Source organism: Anastrepha ludens, chromosome 4 (assembly GCF_028408465.1).
Source record: "Anastrepha ludens isolate Willacy chromosome 4, idAnaLude1.1, whole genome shotgun sequence".
NCBI classification, from domain to species: domain Eukaryota; kingdom Metazoa; phylum Arthropoda; class Insecta; order Diptera; family Tephritidae; genus Anastrepha; species Anastrepha ludens.
The window spans coordinates 81,723,935-81,745,579 of NC_071500.1; the positions used below are offsets into that span (position 1 = coordinate 81,723,935).

The 21,645-nt window shown below is 36.8% G+C and overlaps 1 protein-coding gene across 1 annotated transcript in view; it reads left to right on the forward strand.

Annotated features, from left to right (window-relative positions):
* Positions 1 to 3,960: 3,960 nt before the first annotated feature.
* The window catches only part of LOC128861890 (transmembrane channel-like protein), a 53,500-nt gene continuing 35,815 nt past the window's right edge, over positions 3,961 to 21,645 (forward strand). The window contains exons 1-4 of the mRNA XM_054100267.1: positions 3,961 to 3,970; positions 4,110 to 4,373; positions 7,414 to 7,541; positions 11,450 to 11,554. Of these exons, the coding sequence (XP_053956242.1) occupies positions 3,961 to 3,970; positions 4,110 to 4,373; positions 7,414 to 7,541; positions 11,450 to 11,554 (507 nt within the window). The remainder of the gene's footprint in view (positions 3,971 to 4,109; positions 4,374 to 7,413; positions 7,542 to 11,449; positions 11,555 to 21,645) is intronic.

The window sequence follows — 21,645 nt, forward strand, 5'->3', positions numbered from 1 at the left end:
TTTTGGGGCTTGTCCGAGTAACCTAATAAGTGGTTTTAGAAACATCAAGTTAAGGAGAATCCTCCTCCACTTGGATTTTTCAATTCGAAGGCGCCTTCCTCTTCATGTGCCCCCTCCAGCTGATATCGCATCGAATACTCTCAGCATTTAATATATATCCATTCGTCCGTCATCATCTAGGCAAAGAAAATTATGATTTTCAGTTCTTTTTTCATGAGTATTTCAGAAGACTTGGCGTATTGTAAATATCTACTCGATGACAGTTTTAATAGGTCACACAGGTTTAACCCTCCGATGTTCGGTGCCTTATGATGCGGTAAGTGCATCATAAGGGTCTGCCCAGACCCATACAAATAATGTAAGAAATACGGTTTTAAAAATAATTGTATTTATTTATTTGAACGGATTAGTATCATTTACGAAGAGCAATTGGGTTTACAACTATATAGTTGCATGGAATGTTCATTAAGACATATGGGACGATTACATTTGCTGCAGTTATAACGAGTTTTACGTCGCTTTTTCGAAGAAGAAGCAGCACAATGGTAGCACGATGACCGTGTTGAAGCATATTGAGCATATGATTGTTGCTGTGCTGCATCTGATGTCGATGGACAAGATTCCGGTACCTAAAAGTAGCGAAATAATTTATTTTAAATTAGTAAATATGAATACATGCATACACATATCTTTATACGCGGAGATATATGTAGGTGTTTATATAATTCATACTCACCTTGATATTGAAAAGATTCATTGCCTGTCTTATATGAGCAAACCTCCATACTAATGGGTTAGTCGCCCGTTTCGTCATATGTGGGATAACTAGCTGCCGTGCCAATTCAATGATAAATGAGCGCCTCTTATCGCTCTGCTTTGCCGGATTCAGCTCGTCATAGATGATGAATGAGGCCAAACCGGCAATATCAAGCATATTATAAAACTTTGCCAGTGGCCAACGGTTTGTCGAGCGTTTGCACGAATAGCCAGTCAACATTTGATCCATTGTATCTACCCCCGCTTTAAATTTATTGTAGTCAAAATTTGATCTGGCTTGAATCCTTTCAATGGATCGGTGCTTTGACGGTAATGGGCAGTGGATAACATAATTACTGGCTTTTTCGGCTTTACCATATACGAGCACAGAGCGATATTATTATTGTGATAACAAAATAAAGTGCTTTTAACATCACGCTTCGGGTTAAGCAATTCATGCGGAATGAAGGTCTTATTTTTTCTTACGGTACCGACGAAAGCCACACTACGAGCCATCAACATTTTTGCCAAGTTGTATGTTGGAAAAAAATTGTCTGCATAAACAGTCCTACCGCTGTTCATATAATTTTCCATCAATTTCATGACGACCCGTTCACCTTGATTCGTTTCTCGCTGGTCACCTGGTGGTTTTCCGGTATAAATTATACCTTTCAAAGGGTAGTTTGAAACAGAGTCACAAATCCACCACACTTTCATGCCATATTTTGCCGGCTTACTCGGAATATATTGGGTGAATCGAGTGCGCCCACGATATGGAAATAACTGTTCATCGACGGTTACATGACAATCCGGAGTGTATGCTTTCTCTAAATTGGCCATCAGCATGAGCCATACATCGTCCAGGGCAGCAGATTTAGCTCATTGTAACTGGCCCACAATTCTTTCGCTGGCTGAGAATTCGAGTGGAATACACCAGCAATAAGTAGCATACCAAAGAAAAGCATACATTTCGTCTTCGTTAGTCATTACCCAAGAACGCTGTTTATTACTGGGATGCTTTTCATTCCATAGACGAGGATTTGAATTCCACATCTTACAATCTTTCGACCTGTATATAAGGCACTGGGTAATAGATGTGCTGCATGATTCCATTGTGGTTGAAGCCTGAAGGGCGATAGGTTCTCTATACAAGTCCTCAATATAATCATGGTTTTCATCCAGAACAGCCTCTAACTCGATTTCCTGTTCTATATCTGATGCTTCACCGAAGTCATCTTCATCTGGAAAATATTCATCATCTTCTACGTCGCCACTTGTTTCAAATGGATCGGACTCTTGTTCAATTTGTGCCTGAAATCGCTGACGTTCTTCCGGACTCACATTTGCTGCACTTAGCTCACGAAGCAAACGCGTCATCACATCAACTTCATCCATATTTACTTGTTCCATTTTATTTAAAAAACACTTCCCACTAATTAAAAAACACGTGTTCACTTTAATTTTCAAATGTCAACTAAAAAATTATCTCTGCCGCTACCTCCGCTAACAGTTTAGTTGTTTACACCTAACGGTTAACCAATTTACATGAGAAGCTTATATGGGTCTGCACAGACCCATGTGAGCTTAATTAACGAAATTAGTTTAAAATTATTATTTTTACAACAAATATAGCAAAAATCTTAATTTTGCTACTTCATTGTGTTTAGCACACTACATTTTAGGAAGTCATGGACTAAGAAGCCTCAGATATTAAAAATAAGAGATCTACATACATTTAAAGATCGAATGGGTCTGGCCAGACCCATATGAACATCGGAGGGTTAAAGTCACGCTAATAGGGTTCAATGAGTTTATTCATGGACATTGAGACTTTATATGCCACATGAAGAAGTCCAATTTCGTGATGACCTGGGAAGCATACATGCAGCTTACAAGCTTCACTCTACCATATTTGAGTAGCTCACCCAGCTATCCCTCAACTTTGTCATGATTTATTCTCGCAAATTGCGTGTTAACGATTGGGCGATAGAAATTCTCACCTTTACTGTGGCTTTCGCTGCTACTACCATTCGGCAAGTTTGAGAATTCTTCGTTCCATAGTTTAAGCATTCACTGGATTCTCTATGTCGCCGTCTTTATTTTTACAAGCAATATTTTCGGTCTAAAATCTTTCCGAAGGTACAAATTTTGTTGTTGTTTTTTTTGGAATTTTCGTATGCTTGAAGCCCAACATATCAAACTTTTCGCTCTCCCGCATTTTGGTCGCCCTCTACGTTCTTCGAATAATACGTCTCAACTCTTGGTACTGAAAGTAAAACATTGAAGCATCAATTAGTTTTCCAGTTCACCACCGAATATTATATATGTCGTTTAATGTGCATGCATGCGTATGCTACATAATTTACTTTATGTAATATATATATATATATATTTGGCACGTGCACCCTTTTTGGGTGTTTGGCCGAGCTCCTCTTCCTATTTGTGGTGAGCGTCTTGATGTTGTTCCACAAATGGAGGGACCTACAGTTTCAAGCCGACTCCGAACGGCAGATATTTTTATGAGGAGCTTTTTCATGGCAGAAATACACTCGGAGGTTTGCCATTGCCTGCCGAGGGGCGACCGCTATTAGAAAAATGTTTTTATTAATTTTAGTCTCACCGAGATTCGAACCAACGTTCTCTCTGTGAATTCCGAATGGTAATCACGCACCAACCCATACGGCTACGGCGGCGTGTCTGATTAATGTAACCTCTTTACAATCAATTTATTTCATAAAGGGAAAAGTAATCCAATTTCACCGCTAAACGTGATGCCAAATCTACCAGCTCACATTTCAAAACTTATTTCTCCATTTTCCATTCTTTCCATCTCGTTTCTAACTACTTTCATGCACATACCAACAAATATGGGAAATTTTTGGTCAACGGTATTCGTACAGACTCAGCTCACAGGAAGAGAAACCCTACGATTTTTCGTGCACTTCATCAAGTCCGATTGATGGTATTGGTAAGTTGAAATTTAATCGAGCCGAAGCGATGCGCTTCAATGTGCCCACTCCGCAGGCGAAAAATGATAGAAAAGCGTAAAAGTAAAAATGCTTTATAAAGATAGTGACTGGCCCTTTCTCGAGTGTGTTCTCTTTTTATTTATTTTTATGTTTTTCCAAGCCAGGTCTCCGTGACGAATGAAGCTTTTCCACTTTTACGCTTTTCGCTCTAACATTCTTCACCGACACCACTGAAATGGAGAAATGTATGTATATATGAACATATGTTTGAATATTTTTTTTTTTAACAGCTGCCAACTATGTACATTTTGCTGGCAATTGCATGCTGCGATGATCTCAATGAACTTATTTTATTCGGTTTTGTTTTGTTTGCTGTTTTTGCAGATTCAGCACACCAAGGTCAATTGAATGAAGGTTATAGTGGTGGTACTAGTGCCAACGATAGCAATAACAACAAGCATAGCGACAACGAAGACGATGAAGAGGACTATTCTGTGTCCGTGTCGGCGATAATTCAACGACGCGCCAGTGTACGCGGCTACAGGAGTAAACGTGGCAGTCGTTACTCGCGCAGGGCTTCCAGTCCGATGGATCATCTAATGGACACGGTGGAGCGGCGGCGTTCCAGTGTTTATACATCAAGTTCAGGCAAGTCAGCATTAAAGCGAATGTGTTTTTCTCTGCACTTTATTTCCGGTTAACTTATTTTTACATGTTTTTTTTTCTCAATAATTTTGTGAACAATTTTATATATACAGAGGGCGGTTCAAAGGCAAGCTTCGTTTTAGGAAATAAAACGAAGTGAACAAAGATAAATTTCCCTTTGCTAAATATATAAAAGCACACATGGAATTTCATTCGGACAATGGTCTCAGTTTGCTTCGCAATAGCACAACTTTTTAATTATTTTTCCTGAACGTGGTGGTGGTGGTAGTTTTTAGATATTCCATATCACATAAACAGCCGATAAGCAGCCCAAGCTCCTCTAATCGCCGCACTGACAACACATTTACGGAACATAGTTGGCGCGCTGAAGCACGATTAATTTTTGTGAAATGTGGTATGGAGAGTCATTCTATTGAAACCAAAGTTCGTCCAAGCCTATATTTTAAATTTTAGCGCACAATTACGGCGCACAGTTCTGACATAAAATTGAATAATCGGAATCATTGAATATTTAAAATACTGGTACCCATATATATATATATTTTAATTTTTCAAGTAAAAATGTGCTTCTTTTCTTTTTTGAGAAACAATTTTATTTATACTAATTTTTAAAAGTTGTTGGAAAAGAGCTTGAAATATTTTGGTAATTTTTGAAAGATAATTCTCTCTAATTTTTATTAATATTTTTTTTTATAGGAACAAAATATTTACAATTCCATTCAAAATTTTACAATTCATTTTCTTTTTATTTAATTTTACTAACTTTTTTTTCTATATCAGAAACCACGCAACACCGTCAACAAGAAAGTAAAAATAAAAAAACAACGGCCACGAGCCACTTTCAATATCGACTTTCTTATGAAAAAACTTCAACGGTCTACAAAACTGCATACCCGAAATTTATGAAAATTTGATGAAAATTGAAGTTGAATTTTTTTTTAATTGCACAACATTTTAAGCGTGGATTCGTATAGATTTTGCAGAGGATTGAATTATTTTGACATAAGAAAAATATGAAAATCAAATGAAAAACAAATAAATTTTCAAAACTAGGCAATAGGCCACAATGCTATAGTTATTTAACGTACTGCATCTAAATCCGTACAGGGATGGATAATGTCCAAAACACGAGTGCTTAAATCACTTGACATCAAATCGCTCTACTACAATCAAAATTAACCAAAATAGCGCTTCCAGTAGAAAAAAACGGGAATGTGTCTTTTAGAAAGTGAATAAATTTCAGCCGAATTCGGTATGTGGTTTAAGCTGCTCTAAGGCTGAGCCGTTTGGACCTTCTAGGCGCATAATTTTAGATTTTTGTATGAAATTCGCACTAGCCAGGTGCGATAAACTGTGACTTTTTCAAATCAGCCACCACGACAACAAAGACCGCGAGTGTTATGCGCAATTCAGCTAGTCTCACGTGCTTGTTGTTCTAATTTAGGTATACTTGTCCTAATCACTATAAATTCGTACCTCTACGATTTTCACTCATAATCATATTTCAAGGTCATTGTAAACCTCTTCTTTCTAAATATATTCCATAGAAAATGTACTTGTTTTAAACGTGGAACAGTTTCCATTAAACTAAAATACAATCTAACTTTATTCAGGTTATTGATATTTGATTATTAATTTTTATATGGTCTTCTTCGTGATTGCCGCTATAACCGCTTACGCGATTTTGGTCGAGTTCAACAAATCGCGACAATCGTTTCTTTTTCGTGCTTACCGTTACCAGTTGGGCACACCAACCGATGATTTTTGAGCACTAACACCTTCACTTTATTGACGTGTTGGTCATCTGTTAACGTCGATGGTCGTCCGGAGCGCTCCGAGTCATCAACACTTTCTCGACCCTCTTTGAAGTCTTTGTACCACTTATAAACTTTTCTGCGACATGGTTGAATCACCAAATGCCTTCTGCAACATGCTAAACGTTTCCGCAGCCGAAATTTCATTCCGCAAACAAAATTTGATGGGACTTCTCTGCTCAATCAAATCAGACATTGTAAAAATCGAAAAATGCCCTCTTGGTCGTTTGGTAAACACAAGCGTAAATATATTACTGATAATAACATTCACATGAAAGATGGCCCAAGTGTTATTAACAGTACTGCCAACTCATGAAAAGAATAACTAGAGCGAAATTTTAATCCCGCGAAGTTTGACAAATAAATTCACCTTACTTTTTGCCCGCAGTATTACACCCTTTTTTGGTGTTTGGCCGAGCTTCTCCTCCTTTTTGTGGCGTGCGTCTTGATGTTGTTCCACAAATGGAGGGACCTACAGTTTTAAGCTCCGAACGGCATTGCCTGCCGATAGCGACCGTTATTACAAAAATGTTTTTCTTAATTTTGGTGTTTCACCGAGATTCGAACCAACGTTCTCTCTGTGAATTCCGAATGGTGGTCACGCACCAACCCATTCGGCGACGGCGGCCGCATTAAATATGCATTAGCTGTGTAAAAATCGCAAGTGAATTAATTATAAGTTTATTTGTAGTAGTGAACTCAGCAAAGTCAAAAGTCAAGACGAAAATTAGCTCCACATACAAACAAAATCTTTCAATCTGATCCGTTTTTATGCCAGTTGACGTCAAATATTCAAATCTCATAGAGGCGTGCGTGATTATTCTTTCCATCATGTATGTGTCATGCATGTCCCATTTTCATCCAATACATACATACCATATGTACGTCTTTGACGATGCCAGAGAGTAACTAATCATAGCCGACAAACGAATTTCGTTAGCAGTACGTGACTTTTGCTAATTCGTTTTTGTTTTCCTTTTTCCTCTTTTTGCGTTAACCGATTTCATTGGATTGTGACATAAAAATCCGGTGTTTCTTTTTTGATTTCTTTCCTCATATGTTCTGCACGTGTTTCAAAACCAATTCAGCTAAACATGTATTTGTACTTGTGTGTATGTTAAGACTTTCTTATTTTCTATTTTCCTCTATTTTGTCAACAAAACCCAAACAATCCATCAAAACGTGAAATATGTAACAAAACAATTCAGATGAGGGCACAAATCAGGAGTCAACACAAGAGCAAATTTTCGAAAACATTCGTCTACATAAAGAGGTTATACAATCAGTAAAACTACAGCCATGGCCTATGAGAAAAAAGCTAAAACTAGTTCGACAGGTGAGTTATTATATGGGCGCTTGTTTATTGAATCAATGAGTCGGTAAGGGATGCTAATAAGAGCTCTTACCTATGGTACTCAAAGGCAAAATAAAAATAAATGTAAAAATAAAAATAAAATAAGTGAACGAAAATCACCAAAGAGGTTTATGATAGTGGAAGCAAATAAAAACTTATCGAAATTTATTTTTAAGCTAAAGTATACGTAAATAAGCCAAAAAGGCTGTAAATCATTTTTTTTTATTTGTGACAATAAATTTCGATTCCAACTATGTTTGCATTCTCATATGGTGGCTGTCCCAAAAGGGAAGACACTTCCACATGAATGAGAATGAACATATTAAAATACCACTGCATCAACGGTATATAAGTAGTAAAGAAAGTATGCGAAGAAAGTGAAAAATGGTTCTTGTTGACAAGAAGATAAAACAATGTTGATAGGATCCACTGATGGCTGATACCCACTGCAGATAGATCTTTAAGAGTGTTTGTAAAATGAAATTCAGATACGCTGAATCTTAGTCTCATGAAAGCAAGGCAACTAAGGAGTGAATAGCGGTATTATTGCACAATGTCGTTCATACAACAAAAAAATCTCAACGCTCTAAAATTATTCTGATTTAAAAACTCTTCGAATTAATTTTCAATTAGTGGACAATGGTCTAAGTTCTTATATGTCGGTTCGACTCGGCGATATCGATGATTTCACCAATATTCTTGAAATAGTGACCTAGCAGAAAGTGCCTCATCTTCAATGCCCATATTAGCATAACATTAATCTCTAGTATGTATTACAATCCTGGTGCTGTGCATTCGATACGGTACGATATTATGCCTATAAATAGCACACATTTTTTTGGCCGCCTACTCCGAATTTTGAGCTCGGTCGCAGGGGTACTGAATAATGCACCGATGTTTTTCTTCTCAAGCTTTAATTGGAACGATGAAATACACAGCTGGCTTCATCAAACATAAATCTGTTAGAGATCTTTTTTAACATAATATCAACTTTAAATTGCCACCGAGAATCTCTCGTTATAATTTACTTATCGTGCGACATAGCCCAATCAAGACATTGGCAGAGATAATGGGCTTGATTGGCAGATATTGAGATTTGTTGGAATTTTTAATTCCCATAATATGCCAGCGCTCGCTATGTTGACGTTAAGCCTATCTTTTCACGAGCAGACCACAGGTAGTCAACTATGACTAAGTTCTCATATGATTTACAAATTTTTAAAGTATTCAGATGCGGTCGAGAAGTCGGCCATTCCCCGCTTAGTTTCGAGTATACCATCAGCGAGACTAGGGCCCTATTTACCGCTTAGTTGTCGTAATAGATATTTGCTTCCTTGACGGTTGTTGCACAGAAGTCGTCAGGTTGCCTGATCTTCAACTAGTGGACGAGCTACTCACCGAATACTCCTTTAATCCAATTTCACGTAGCTAGTATGATAAGTAAAGGATGTTTTGTTAAGGGCTTGAGAACTTAAAATGATATATTAATACAAAACAGATATATTGTTGGAATAAATTTTTTTTATTATTATCTGGTAGATAATTTCATGGCATTTATTTTTCTAATATGATATCCGGTATACCCTATGATCAAAAAATACAGGGTTGACTGTTTTCTTCGATTGCCAAGGCGTAGTGCACCATGAGTACCTTCCATCGGGCCAGATAGTCAATAAAGAATATTATTTATCTATTTTGAAGTGTTTGGGAGATCCTGTTTGTCGCAAACGGCCGTAAATGTGGGCAAACAATTCTTGGATTTTGCATGATGATAACGCGCCATTGCACTGAGTCAAAATTATGCTGGATTACCATCGTGCAAGCACCGTATTCACCTGATATGGCCCCGTGCGACTTCTTTTTGCTTCCCAAGTTGAAGTTACTACTTCGTGGTAGGAAATTTCAGTCGATAGAGGAGATCAGAGAGAATGCGACAAAGGAGCTGAAGGCCATCCCTTCGTCGGCCTACCAGGGGTGGATGGATTAAACGTTGGCACGTGTGTGTTGCTTCAGACGGGTCATATTTTGAAGGAAATAAAATAAATTTGCCAGAAAATTTAACTCTGTTTTGTTTTATTTAAACATTCCTGGTACTTTCTGATCATAGGGTATGTCCGCCGCGGCTACGAGTTAGATGGTCCATTCGATCAGTCCAATTTGTAACTACTTTTTCCAATGAATGTGGCTAATAAATCTATGAACTTCGCAAACAGACTTTTTTTTTTCAAAGTAAATTTCCGCAATAAATTAGGAAGTATTACTGTTATCCCATAGTCATCGATATCGATAATTCTTATACAGCTAAAACCGCACCTGATATATGTATGTTCGAGATATGAACTAAGTGAGACCGTAATTACCACTATTTGGTTCAGTTTTTGCAAATAAAGGGTGGTTAAGTTTTAAGAGCCGATGTTGATTTTAAAGAAAATACATTTTTTTTGGAAATTTTTTGTCATTTTTCTTTATTATGATTATATTGGTATAGTTCAATTACGTATAGGACAAAATATTGTCGAAATAGCCGCCGCGACCTCGGCGGCACACCTCCAAAGACCATCAAATGCAAATAGTTCCTTATCCATAGGGTGGTTAAGTTTCAAGAGCCCGTGTATATTGAATAAAATACAATTTTTTTAGGAAATTATTGTCATTTCTCTTTATTATGATAATACTAGTATGGCTCAATTACGTATAAGACAAAATATCGGCCGAATGGCCGCGGTCTCGGCGGCACATCTCCATCCGATGGTCCGAATTTTCGATGAAACTGAGGCATAATTGAGGTTCTATGCCGTTAATATGCCGAATTATCTCATCCTTTAGCTCTTGAATTATTGCTGGCTTATCAACGTACACCTTTTCTTTCAAATAACCCCAAAGAAAGAAGTCCAACGGTGTCGTTGACGCTTAGGTGTGGTTCACATTCAACATCGGCCCTTGAAATTTAACCACCCTTTATATTTTTTATCATGTAAAGGCGCAAGTTACCATCTCAAACTTATCTGACACCTTTGCTTTACCGCACCAAAACGAAAAAGCTTCAACTTACCTATGAAAATGAAAAGGACTCAAAGCAAAATGAAAAACTACCTTCCGCATAGAACAGACACAGCGCAGTGCAGCTGACTTTGTTAGTTTGCTGCGTTCCGTTTCCATTTAAGCATCCAACAAATGTAATAATAAAGAGAGAGCGAGCGTGCATGTTAACAAATTTTCTGCATTTCTTTATCTCCACATCTTTCGGCTGCAGGACAGGTTCAGCCTGCATTCGCATCCAACAATGCTAAGCTTAATACGACATTTAAAACATCCAACACTCATATAGTTTTTAGAAGTGTTGGAGTAATTTTTATTAACTTTGTGTACTTTACGGTGTTTAAGTTGAAATTTGAGCTGCGCTGTATCCTTCAAATAAGTGTAATTTTTGCCCTTTCCTACGAACACGACAAAAAAGGTACATCAGAAGGCAAACATTTTCCACAAAGATGCTCCGAAAGCAAGAGTCCCATAGTTTCTTATACCGATTGATCATGGGAATATGCAAAAGATATATTTTTTGTTTTTCCTCTACCAGAATCCAGTGCCGGAATTTTATTATTTTGGAAAAAGTTTAATATAGTCATACAATGTAATTTTATGCATAACGAACCAAATACATTAAATTGCCACTCAACACCAATAACAGCTGTGTCTTCGAAAAACGTCAGCTCGTTTCCGGCTCAAATGATTAACGCTCACATGTACTTACTTATTATAAATTCCAAGCAAATAACACAAAGGAGAGAATGAACACTTAACTGCATACTTTTAACTTTTTCACTTTTCATGTACCCTCTAACCCATCTTACACGAAATGGAAATCGGCGGAACGTGTGGTTTGCGTTCAGGCCAAGACATATGTGGCCCGACACGAAGGAGCTTTACAGGAGAGATTCGCCATGTCGCGCAGCACAAAAGATTTGTGGGCGAGGTTTACAATTTTAATGGCAGCGGTAAGTGCTTTCTTCTACCACACCGTCATGCACACAGGCACACACCATCAACACATCCGGCACTTTGAGCTAACAATGCTGTAGCATTTAAAGTTATTGAGGTTATGCTACAATTTCCACTACTTTTAAATTTTTATTATTTTTTTGTTTTTTTTTTTGTGATTTATCTGCTTTAGATATAGAATTTGCATCCTTAAATTTCTACATACAAGCTTTTACTTCAAGTGGATATATGCACTCGTATATGCAGGGATGAGTGCATGAGTATGGATATGCGCAAATTTGTCAGCAGTTCGGTAGTACGCGGGTGGCTGCTTAATGTGCTCTCACTGACGTTTTAAGTGTGTCACGTGCCACATGTGGCACGTTGTGGTTAGAAAGCAGCCTGCACCGCTTTACTTGCCACTTTCGCCGGAAATTATGACTGAATTCCTTTATGTTGCCACAATGTAGCAATTTGCTTCAAGCTGCTACGAATTTCGCTTACAGTACTAAAACTTTGAATGTTAAGAAACGTACACACCCCCACACATGATGCTAGTGCACACGCCAAGTGCCACCCAACCTCATCGTAGTCAATGTTTTTGCTGTGAACCACAGTTGATGGTGTTGCTGTCACAGACTTCCGACTGCGTCAAATTGCAACTTCTACTTACTAGCAAAATCAAGCCACAAAACCGCTTAAGCTTTTAAGTCATCATAAATGTAATGGAATTGACATAACATGGCCGGCGATAAAAACAAAAAGTACAACAATTATTTCAATTACAATAAAAACTATTTTGAATAGCAAATCCATCAACTTCGGGGTCTCGGATTTATTTGGCATCAATCTCGGTATTTGCGGAATTTGTAATTTCTTTCGAAGAATGAAGATAGCAAATACTCTTTTATAGCAAAAACAAAAGTGCGTATATATAACTTCCTTTAACTCCGGTGAGAGCGTAGGACCCAGATTGGTTTCAATAATTCCTTTACTTCAAAAATATGAGGGTTTAGCCCAAGTTTTCTGGTCCTATGGTAGGGCTGTTTGCTTTGAGGGCATATATGTAACTACGACTTGGCCTATGGGCATGCCATTGATGCACGTTTATACTTAGTCCTGCCATAAGTTCTGTTACAAGATAAGTACGTTATAAATGGTTTTTCAATAAGGGCGGGTATATGTTGAAATGGAATAAAATGGCGTTTGCTGTGTGGCACGTAGCGCCGTCCTGCTGGAACCACATGTCGTCTAGGTCCATATGGTGCAATATGGGCCATAAGAAATTGGAAGAGCCACCACGTCTACCAAAAAATGGGTGCAATGCGCGCAACGTTTGCGTTAATGAACACTCATTTTGATAATAAAGATTTATCATTTGAACGTGCTGTTCAATCGTGTAACTTGCCATGATGATTTGGCATAAACAACTGAATAATAAACAAAAGATTTGACAGATGTCACCAAAACAAAATGGCTGCCACAGGCCGCCAAAATCAGCCCGCGCCAATTGAAAAACCCTTTAGATATGAAATTATAATACTTTTTTTAATGAAGTAAGTTTTATTTAATCATCTAAATATTAAACAAAAAATGTAAGTCTTCATTCGAAATGGTTACCATTTATTTTTACACAAGTCTTCAAACGATTAGGCCATTTAGCTATTTCCATGGATATTGATGTCGTTGCTCGAACCAAAGATTGTTTGAGACTCTCCAAATTTCAGTGAGGTATTTGACAGGCCATGCTCTCCAATCCCGATTACAAACTGTAGTCCAATAGATTCAGATCTGGACTTCCAGACGGCCAATCTTCTGCAGATATGAATACGAATATTGGTACTCCGTCACTGCTGGGTGGATTTGCCTCATGGGCTGGAGCGGAATCTTGCTGGATGATCCAACGCTCTCCATTGAAGATAATACTGCTCAACTGCTCTGTATGACTTCTAAGCCATACTCCTGGTACACTCGGTCTTATCCCCTTTTTCGCAGAAATGAAGAGATGTAACGCCTTCACAAGACACTCCCCACCAAACCATTACGGAACAAAACCAAAATAATGAAACTTTTTTCTGCGAATTTGTTTTCGCATTTGCATTGTAAAATTTGTCACAGAACTTCCGGCAAGACTAAGTATATCGAGCCGCTTCATACAAGCCAGGTGCGCTGTGACCGCCACTAACCTGTAGACAGACGCTACATTCTGCCTTGCGTTTGTTATTAGTTTCAGTAATCATCCTCGACCTTGCCGGCGTGGTAGGCATCGCTCTCGTGATCATTGCACTTACTGAACCCCCTCATCACGACAAGGTGGCAACCCTCGAGGAAGATAGCAAAAGAAAAAACAGCATTAAAAAACACTTTTTGCTTGTTTTATGTTAGACATCAGCTGGGTGTTTTGTGCTTCATTCGAACTCTAAACAGTAATATTAAAATAATATGAAACGATCATCCACTTCATTTTCTGACTTTATAATTTCATGATCAAATTTTTAAATTCTTTTGCATCGAACTTTTCTCGATATACCCGAAGTTACTTTATTATGCACAATTTAAAATACTACTCTATATGCAGTAAAGGTTAGCTAGGGAAAATTTCATATGCACTTGAAGCTATTTTATATAGTAATGCTGCACACTCAGTTTCTCATTTTCATATCAAATTAATTTTTTAAAGCGACTTGAAGTTTCAAAGGCTAACTTTTCAAAAACGTTTTTAAATACTTATATCGCTTCTATAATATTACTATGGATATCAAACTAAAGAGAATTTATCCAACTGTGAAAGAAAAATTTCATTTATTTTTTGTCCGTTAAAATAAGACACAATAGTATCCTATGAAAAATATATCCTTAAAAATTCCTAACGCATCATTTCGAAAAAATATACGTTAAAGATAAAATAGACCGCACCGAAGAAAAGGTTCGCCGTATACTCTTGTGTCTGAAGTCATTTTGAAAAACAATTTCAAAAAAACTTGGTCTATGCTTTAGCTGAACAAAAATAGATGCCGCTTTTTAATATTTTTCCTTACACATTCGACATTTACAGTCAAATCTTAAAGTTTGGTATATCGATGTTTTTGCCTTAGCTTATTGGCCTCAAGTACCAAAGTACCAACTTAAACCAGTTAATTAAAGCCCGGAAAAATCTATAAAGTTTTGCTAAAGAAGTTTTTCGATTCGAAGGCATTTTAGACTTTCTTTTTGCCAAACGAAGGGACACCTTAATATATTTTTCGTCATAATTCGAAACTTAGATTTTTTTTTCAAATTCATTGACCTCAAGTACCCCGTGTTAATATATACTCTTCATGTCTCAGTTCCTATCACACACTTTCGGTAAAAAAAACTTTTGCGAAATTGCCTTGCAAAACCACTTCAGATTCAGGGGGGACGCGAACTTTTTTTCCTTGTAAGGTGGTGCGGTCTAATATGCAAATCTGCAGTAAAACATACCTGAACTTTATTTTTTTCTGTTCTATAAAAATGTAAAAAAAATGGTTTAACTTTCCTCCCACCAAATAAAGTATACACAGCGGATGCCTCTATTTACGTTTCCCCACTTGCCGAGAATTATCTTTTCCTGAATGCACAGCTCAATGTATAGTATAAAGGAAACCAGAGAGTAGCTATAGCTCGACAGACTGTGACAAATGGATCAGAATTTTCAGCCAGAAAATGTGTCGAAGCTACTTTTTATCAACCTAACTAAGCTCATAGATAGCTCAGTTATTGCGAACTTAGCTGATGTTGAGATGCCCCTGAAAGTCAGCTGCATAAAAAATACCGTTTCGAAGTTACTAAAGTCGAAGAGAACGTTTCAGTTTATAAAAAAATCGTGATTTTAGATTTGGTTTTTCAACTGGCAACTGAGATTCGATTTTATTATATATATCAGAGCAAGGGAATATAATAGCATAGTGCGACCGCAGGTAAAATCAAAAATTGGAAACTTGCTAAGTAGTGTTATTACTCGTAGTTACCTACCTACACTATTTTGCTCTGACTATTAGTGAACTAAAATATTTAGTTTTCTTGTCTCAATTAACTGTGATGATTTTCTTTAATTAATATCTATATAGAGAAAGTAGAAAAAATTTAATGAATGGGCTTGAACCATCAAGAGTCGAGGTTGAATCTCATCAGGCCGTGTACTATATATACTTAATTATGATAGTTATATATGGTGACCCAGATCCTGAAGCATCACTTGATTTCATTTATTCTTACTAAATATTAATATATACTGATTATATTTAGACTAATTAAAAGCAAAATAATAGAATCTAAATATTTGAAAAAAGAATAATTACAAGAAAATTATTTACAAGGCTAAAATTTCATAGAAAATGTTTAATACAATCAACTTATTTGTTCTTTATCAATTCAGCAGCTGTTTGGTATAACAATACGGGAGCTGCTATTTTATAATCATTCAAAGTATTTCATAAGTAGGCTTCCCAATTCAAATCTTAACCTGGTGATAGACTTCCTTACGCATGAAATCCAGGGCAATCCCTTGGTACTGCGCCGACGATGTTGCCCTTCCCGTAAGCCACAAAGCCATTATTCAAGAAAAGTTGAACCAGTGGGTACACGTCCTCGAATCTACGAATAAGCCGCACAAACACCGAAGCTATTGAGTTCCGTTTTGCAGCGAATTGCGAGTGGCCAGCTTTAACAATCGACAGCGTCCCTATCAGAATGGTGAATAGCTTTAAAAACTTGAGTTTGCATATTAGAGAAGATAGTACAATACTTTCGAGCGAGAATTTCATTGCGGATGGCAATATTGAAGATCAGCTTCTGGTGTCTTGTACGACAAGAACATACCGCAAAAGCTAAAAGGTTAAATCTACAAAAGCATGATCAGTCCAACAATTAGAGCAGAAACTGCACGGAGCAGAGGTGCGAATGCTGAAGTAGGCCAACGACGTAACACTGTTGGACAAAATACAGAGCCACTTTATTCTTGGTAGCAGCAAAGTCGCTTTAATTAGTGCAAAACTTCAAGAAACTCGCTTTCGCTGGTACGGTTATGTTATAGAAAGGCCAGAGGATCACGCAGTAAGACAAGTGTTGCAGATGGAAGAGATAAAAAGAAGACTAGAATGATTAGCAAAAACATGGAAAATGTGAATGAAGAGACGGCCCAGGATCGTATGACCTGTAGATATCGCACAAGAGAGCCGACCCGAAATAGGATAAAGATAGGAAAAAGAGGAAAAATAACCAATTCTTCTTTCGTTTTGTTAAATTTTAAAGGAATGTGGCAAATATCTTATTGTTGTCATTTCAGTGTGTTCAATGAAATCAGCACGTGCCATTCTTTTGAAGTATAAAACATTTTTTGAGACTTTTGTGCCAATAAATCCTCATTCGAGGGAAGCTTTGTTTTTCGCTTTCATCTGAAGAAAAGTGCAATAAAAAGTTTATGGAAGGTTAATGGAAAGCACTTTTATCTTTAGAGTTTTGGTTTAGTCGGTTCATGTGGTGATATTGATGCAAGCGACAAAGGGCTGGAAAAAATGCCATCAACGTTTGAAGACGTTTCTGTCGGAAAATACTTTGAATGAAATGTACATAGTTTACCAGTTTATTAAACTAAGGCCTCAAAATCTTGTATTTTGTATTGTATTTTTGCAAATTTAAGAATTCACTGAACTGTCTGCTAAATCTTAAATCGACTGGATATTTATTTCCATTCAAATGTACCACCTGTCCATTTTTTTATTTCTGCCACTTCATTCATGAGCTCGTAGGTGCCTGCTTACGTCAATATTTTCACTCACACAGCCATAAAAAATAAACATGGCGCTGAACCGCATTGTGGGCTACATGTGGCTCTCCTTTGGAATGGTTGCGTCAACAGTTTGCGGTTACTCCGTTGGCGAGCACTTCGCTTTAATTTGCTCCACAAAATTTTAACGGTACTTAATGGGATATACAATATGTGTACGTTTTTTTTTTTTTAACTTTTGATTTTGTTGACAAACTCGCATTGGCAAGATTGAAGTGAGGTTAAGCGCTTTGGCGTGCGGCACCCTGGCGTGTCGATCAACGTCATTGCAATTTGCGCCAGTCGAACTTTTCAGTACTGTTGCACCAATATAAATATTTACATTAGGGTGGTCAATTTGTTCTTTAAACAAATATAGCCGACTTTGGCAATTCTGAACAAAAAATGCCAAGAAAGTATAGCTCTAAAATTGGTTTTCGAGCTTGCTTATTTTTAATTTGAGTAATTAGTATCCATTTAAATGTGTTTTCCCTTTTAACTTTTATTATATTTTATTTGAGAGAAATAGTTGTTTTTGTGTACGAGCAAATAATTTCTCATATTTATTTTGCTCAAAATCCTCCGCTAGAGAGTATAACTTTGCAAATTCATTCGATTTCATGATTTAAAAAACAAAACGTTTCTCCACACATTCAAATAAAACAATTGCAATTATTTTATTGGAAATTATTGGAGCTGTGAATTTTTTATTAAATCTAAATAAAAATCTCTCACTATACTTTTCTCCATAATATGAGGGAAAAGTTTTATTAATCGATTAAGTGAAAATCAATTTTTCATCAGTTGAAGCATATACAGGGGGCATAAGGTATTTGAGGGCATGCATATGAGTGGCTATAACTTCCCGAAACTATTATTTTTCTTTCAACTCTTATTGAGATAAGACATGGAGGCCTACAGCTTAACTCAAAAAATGAAGACACATGCAGTAATCGTCGCTATGTTTGCAAATCACACCGATTTAGAAATCTCTAATTTTCTTAAGTGCGCCCGTTCATAAGCTTCGCCGTGAATTGGAAGCATCAGAATCTGTTGCAAAACACAAAAAACACGAATCTTTCGACACTGTTGGATCTGCGGAAATTATTCAACAAGTGCAGGCGGTCATTTACGAGTATCTTTTAAAATCAGTCCCTTACCAGGGACCTTAAGGTTTCTGAGTGTCTTATCCATCAAGTTGTCGACGAAGATCTCCGGTATAAGACCTACGTTAAAAAGAAAACAGTCTATGTCGGAGCAATCACGAGAACGGCGAGTTATCCGATCAAAATGCCTTCTAAAAAAAATTAAGCACCCTGAAGCACCTGAGATGTTCTAGTTTTTTTTTTCTGATGAAAAAAAATCCGTAAAAATGACCAGAATGTCAAACGCCTATGTTTCAATCCTACAAAGGCTCCTGTTATCACACGCACGATATTTCCAGCCACTGCTATCGTTTTAGGTGGTGTGAGCAACAAAAGTACTGTAGTGCCAACACACTTCTTCACTCAAGAATTTCGAGTGAACTGTTCTACATATATCGAGGTTCTAGACACAGTAAGCATCGTTCGTCCTCCTTCACACAAAGCAATGGCGACAAAAGATTGGATGGCTGAAAATTTCCATGAGCACATACCACCGAATATCTTATTACCCTGGATTACAACGTATGAGGCATAATTGAGAGTAAAACCAATAAGCAGCCGCATAACAACATTTTTACTCTAAAGGCTGCTATTAAACCGTTATGGTCAATATGGATAAGGAACATTCAATATATTCCGGACCCGAATCAAGGAGGCTATTACAGCTAATGAAAATTATATTATATAATTCTATAGATATACTTACAAGAAGTTAATATTGTGTACAAAATTCGTGAAATTTCATTTAATTTTGTTCAAAATAAAAGCTAATTACTTTTACTCTCAAATTGTCAGAATCATCCTAAATATCTTCATCTCTAAATTTTGGTAATCTGCACATCTCATCTGATGACATTTTCAAGTGGATGCGTTTTCTCAAGTTTACAATCATCACTCTTTTTTTTTTTAAACTGGAAGAAACAATGATGTTCGTAATTATAGACCGGCTTTCAAGCTATCAATCATCTCTAAACTATTTGAATGCATTGTTAAGGACAAAATTTATTTTGCGGTTGTGTATTTAATTAACCCAAACCAACCATATTTTGTAACTGGCCGTTGTACAGCGTAATTAGACCATTCGGAATACAGTTAAAAATATCATCACATGGATTTTTGTGCACTCGACATTCTTATGAGCCGCTATTTCGCTATCTACACGTATGTCATCACCCTTGTGCCAGAAGCATGAATGTATAAAAATGAAATTGTTGGAAAATCAAGTTTGAAACTTTATTTCTCTTGTAAACTTCACTACTGTTATTAAAAATTGTTTGTGGTTTCCTGGTATGTATCTTATATTGGGTTTTTGGAATAAAATGGAACATCTATAGGTTAAACAAATGAACTCAATAACTCAAAATTAGAAAATTTGCACATTCATGCTTTTGCCATAAGGGGGCCGATATGATACTTTGAGAAATACGAAACCAAGTAAGCCAGTTTCCTCAATTGGTAGCTTGGCATCATGGTTGGATTACTGTAAAAAACTGCAACTGATGATATAGTCCAGTCATTTGGTAAAAAAAATGGAGTTACCTGGAAAGTTTTCCGGGAGTTTTCAAACTAGGTAATTTTTATAGATTTTGGCATGCTGTTTTCGAATTTCAACTTTGCCACCTCGTATCTGCGACGCTAGCGCCGCCATATTGAAAAAATGGCGCATAAAAACAGTTAATTTCCTACATTTTATGTTATTACGATTTTTTTATAAAATCGATAGTTTTTGGCGTACGAGCGCCACAAAGTATTATTCACCTACACCACCACGTTTCTTCGAATATTTCTGTACAATAATCTTCTACTATAGTAGGTTTTAGAAAAGCAGGTATAAGAGTAATGTGTCGACTTTGTTGTAGGGTTCCTTTCTCTCTCGACCTTCAACGAAACATCTGTCGGTAGAACTGAAGAGAAGTATGTATCTAGTTTAGACTGAATCATCAGTATACGTCTATCGTTTTACAGTGTAGTTTATGTTTTTAGAGTCCTGGCATCTGATGAAAGAAATTGTTTTATTTGTGATAATCCATTATTAGAAAATGAAACAATTGAAGTGGAGTAAAAAGGATTGGAGACTTTTCGTAAATCAAGTGTTAAAAGAAATGTCAATAAAGTTAAACTTTTGGCGGGAATAAAAGCGATAGTGGTTCATAATGTATGCCGAAAACGATACAACAATGAAAAGATAATCGCTGCATCATTGCGTAGAGGAAATGATGTCACGACACCTCAACTACCGCTGGGATCCTCGCACCCAACATTTTCTTTCAAAGACCATTGTTTTTTATGTGCTGATGAAATAACAGCAGAGTTTATAGCAAAACAAAAAGAGAAGCGGTTGTACAAGCGTAGCGTTGTGTACAGTGTGCGAAAATTATCAATGAAAAATAGTATTTCTGAACTTGCTAGAGCTCGTAATGATGATTGGGATCGAGCAATTGTTGAGCGTCTTCAGCATGTGAAGGATTTGGTCGCAGCCATTGCACAGTACCATAATTCCGGCATGAAAAAAATGTATCAAGCACCACCAGCTGAAAAAATAAAAAAAGGTCCATATGCGAATGAGATAGATACTGCGATGCAGTTCGTTTATTCTTATCTTGAGCAGAATCCCGATTTTGTCAGTTTTCCTTGAACGAATTGGTAGCCAAAATTGAAGGTGATTACCGTCCACACATAAAAATGCGGATACGCTAATCATCAATACGGATGCGGATACACTAATCATCAATACCGCAATACGTGTTTCACCAGCGTTCGACACCGTAATAGTGATCGGCGAAGATATAGATCCTCTTATTCTTTTGACAGCTCTATGTACGCGATCAAACGTCTACTTTCTCAAACCCGGAAAACGTAAAATTACCCCACAAATATATTCCACTGAAAGTATTATAGAACAAACAGCTGCATGCATTCAGTGGCTGCGATACAACATGTGCACTCTTTTATCAAGGAAAAATGAAATTCATTAATGTACTCCGAAAAAATCAATATTTAATCCAGGTTATTCAAGTATTTAAAAATCCAAAGTCGATGCATTGATTATTGCTAAAACAGGAGAACGTTTTCTTCTTGAATTATACGGATACAGTGATGTGAAAAGTACGAAAATCATGTCTTTAAATGAGTACAGATATGCAAGCTTCACAAAATCAGTATATAAAAATAAATTTAA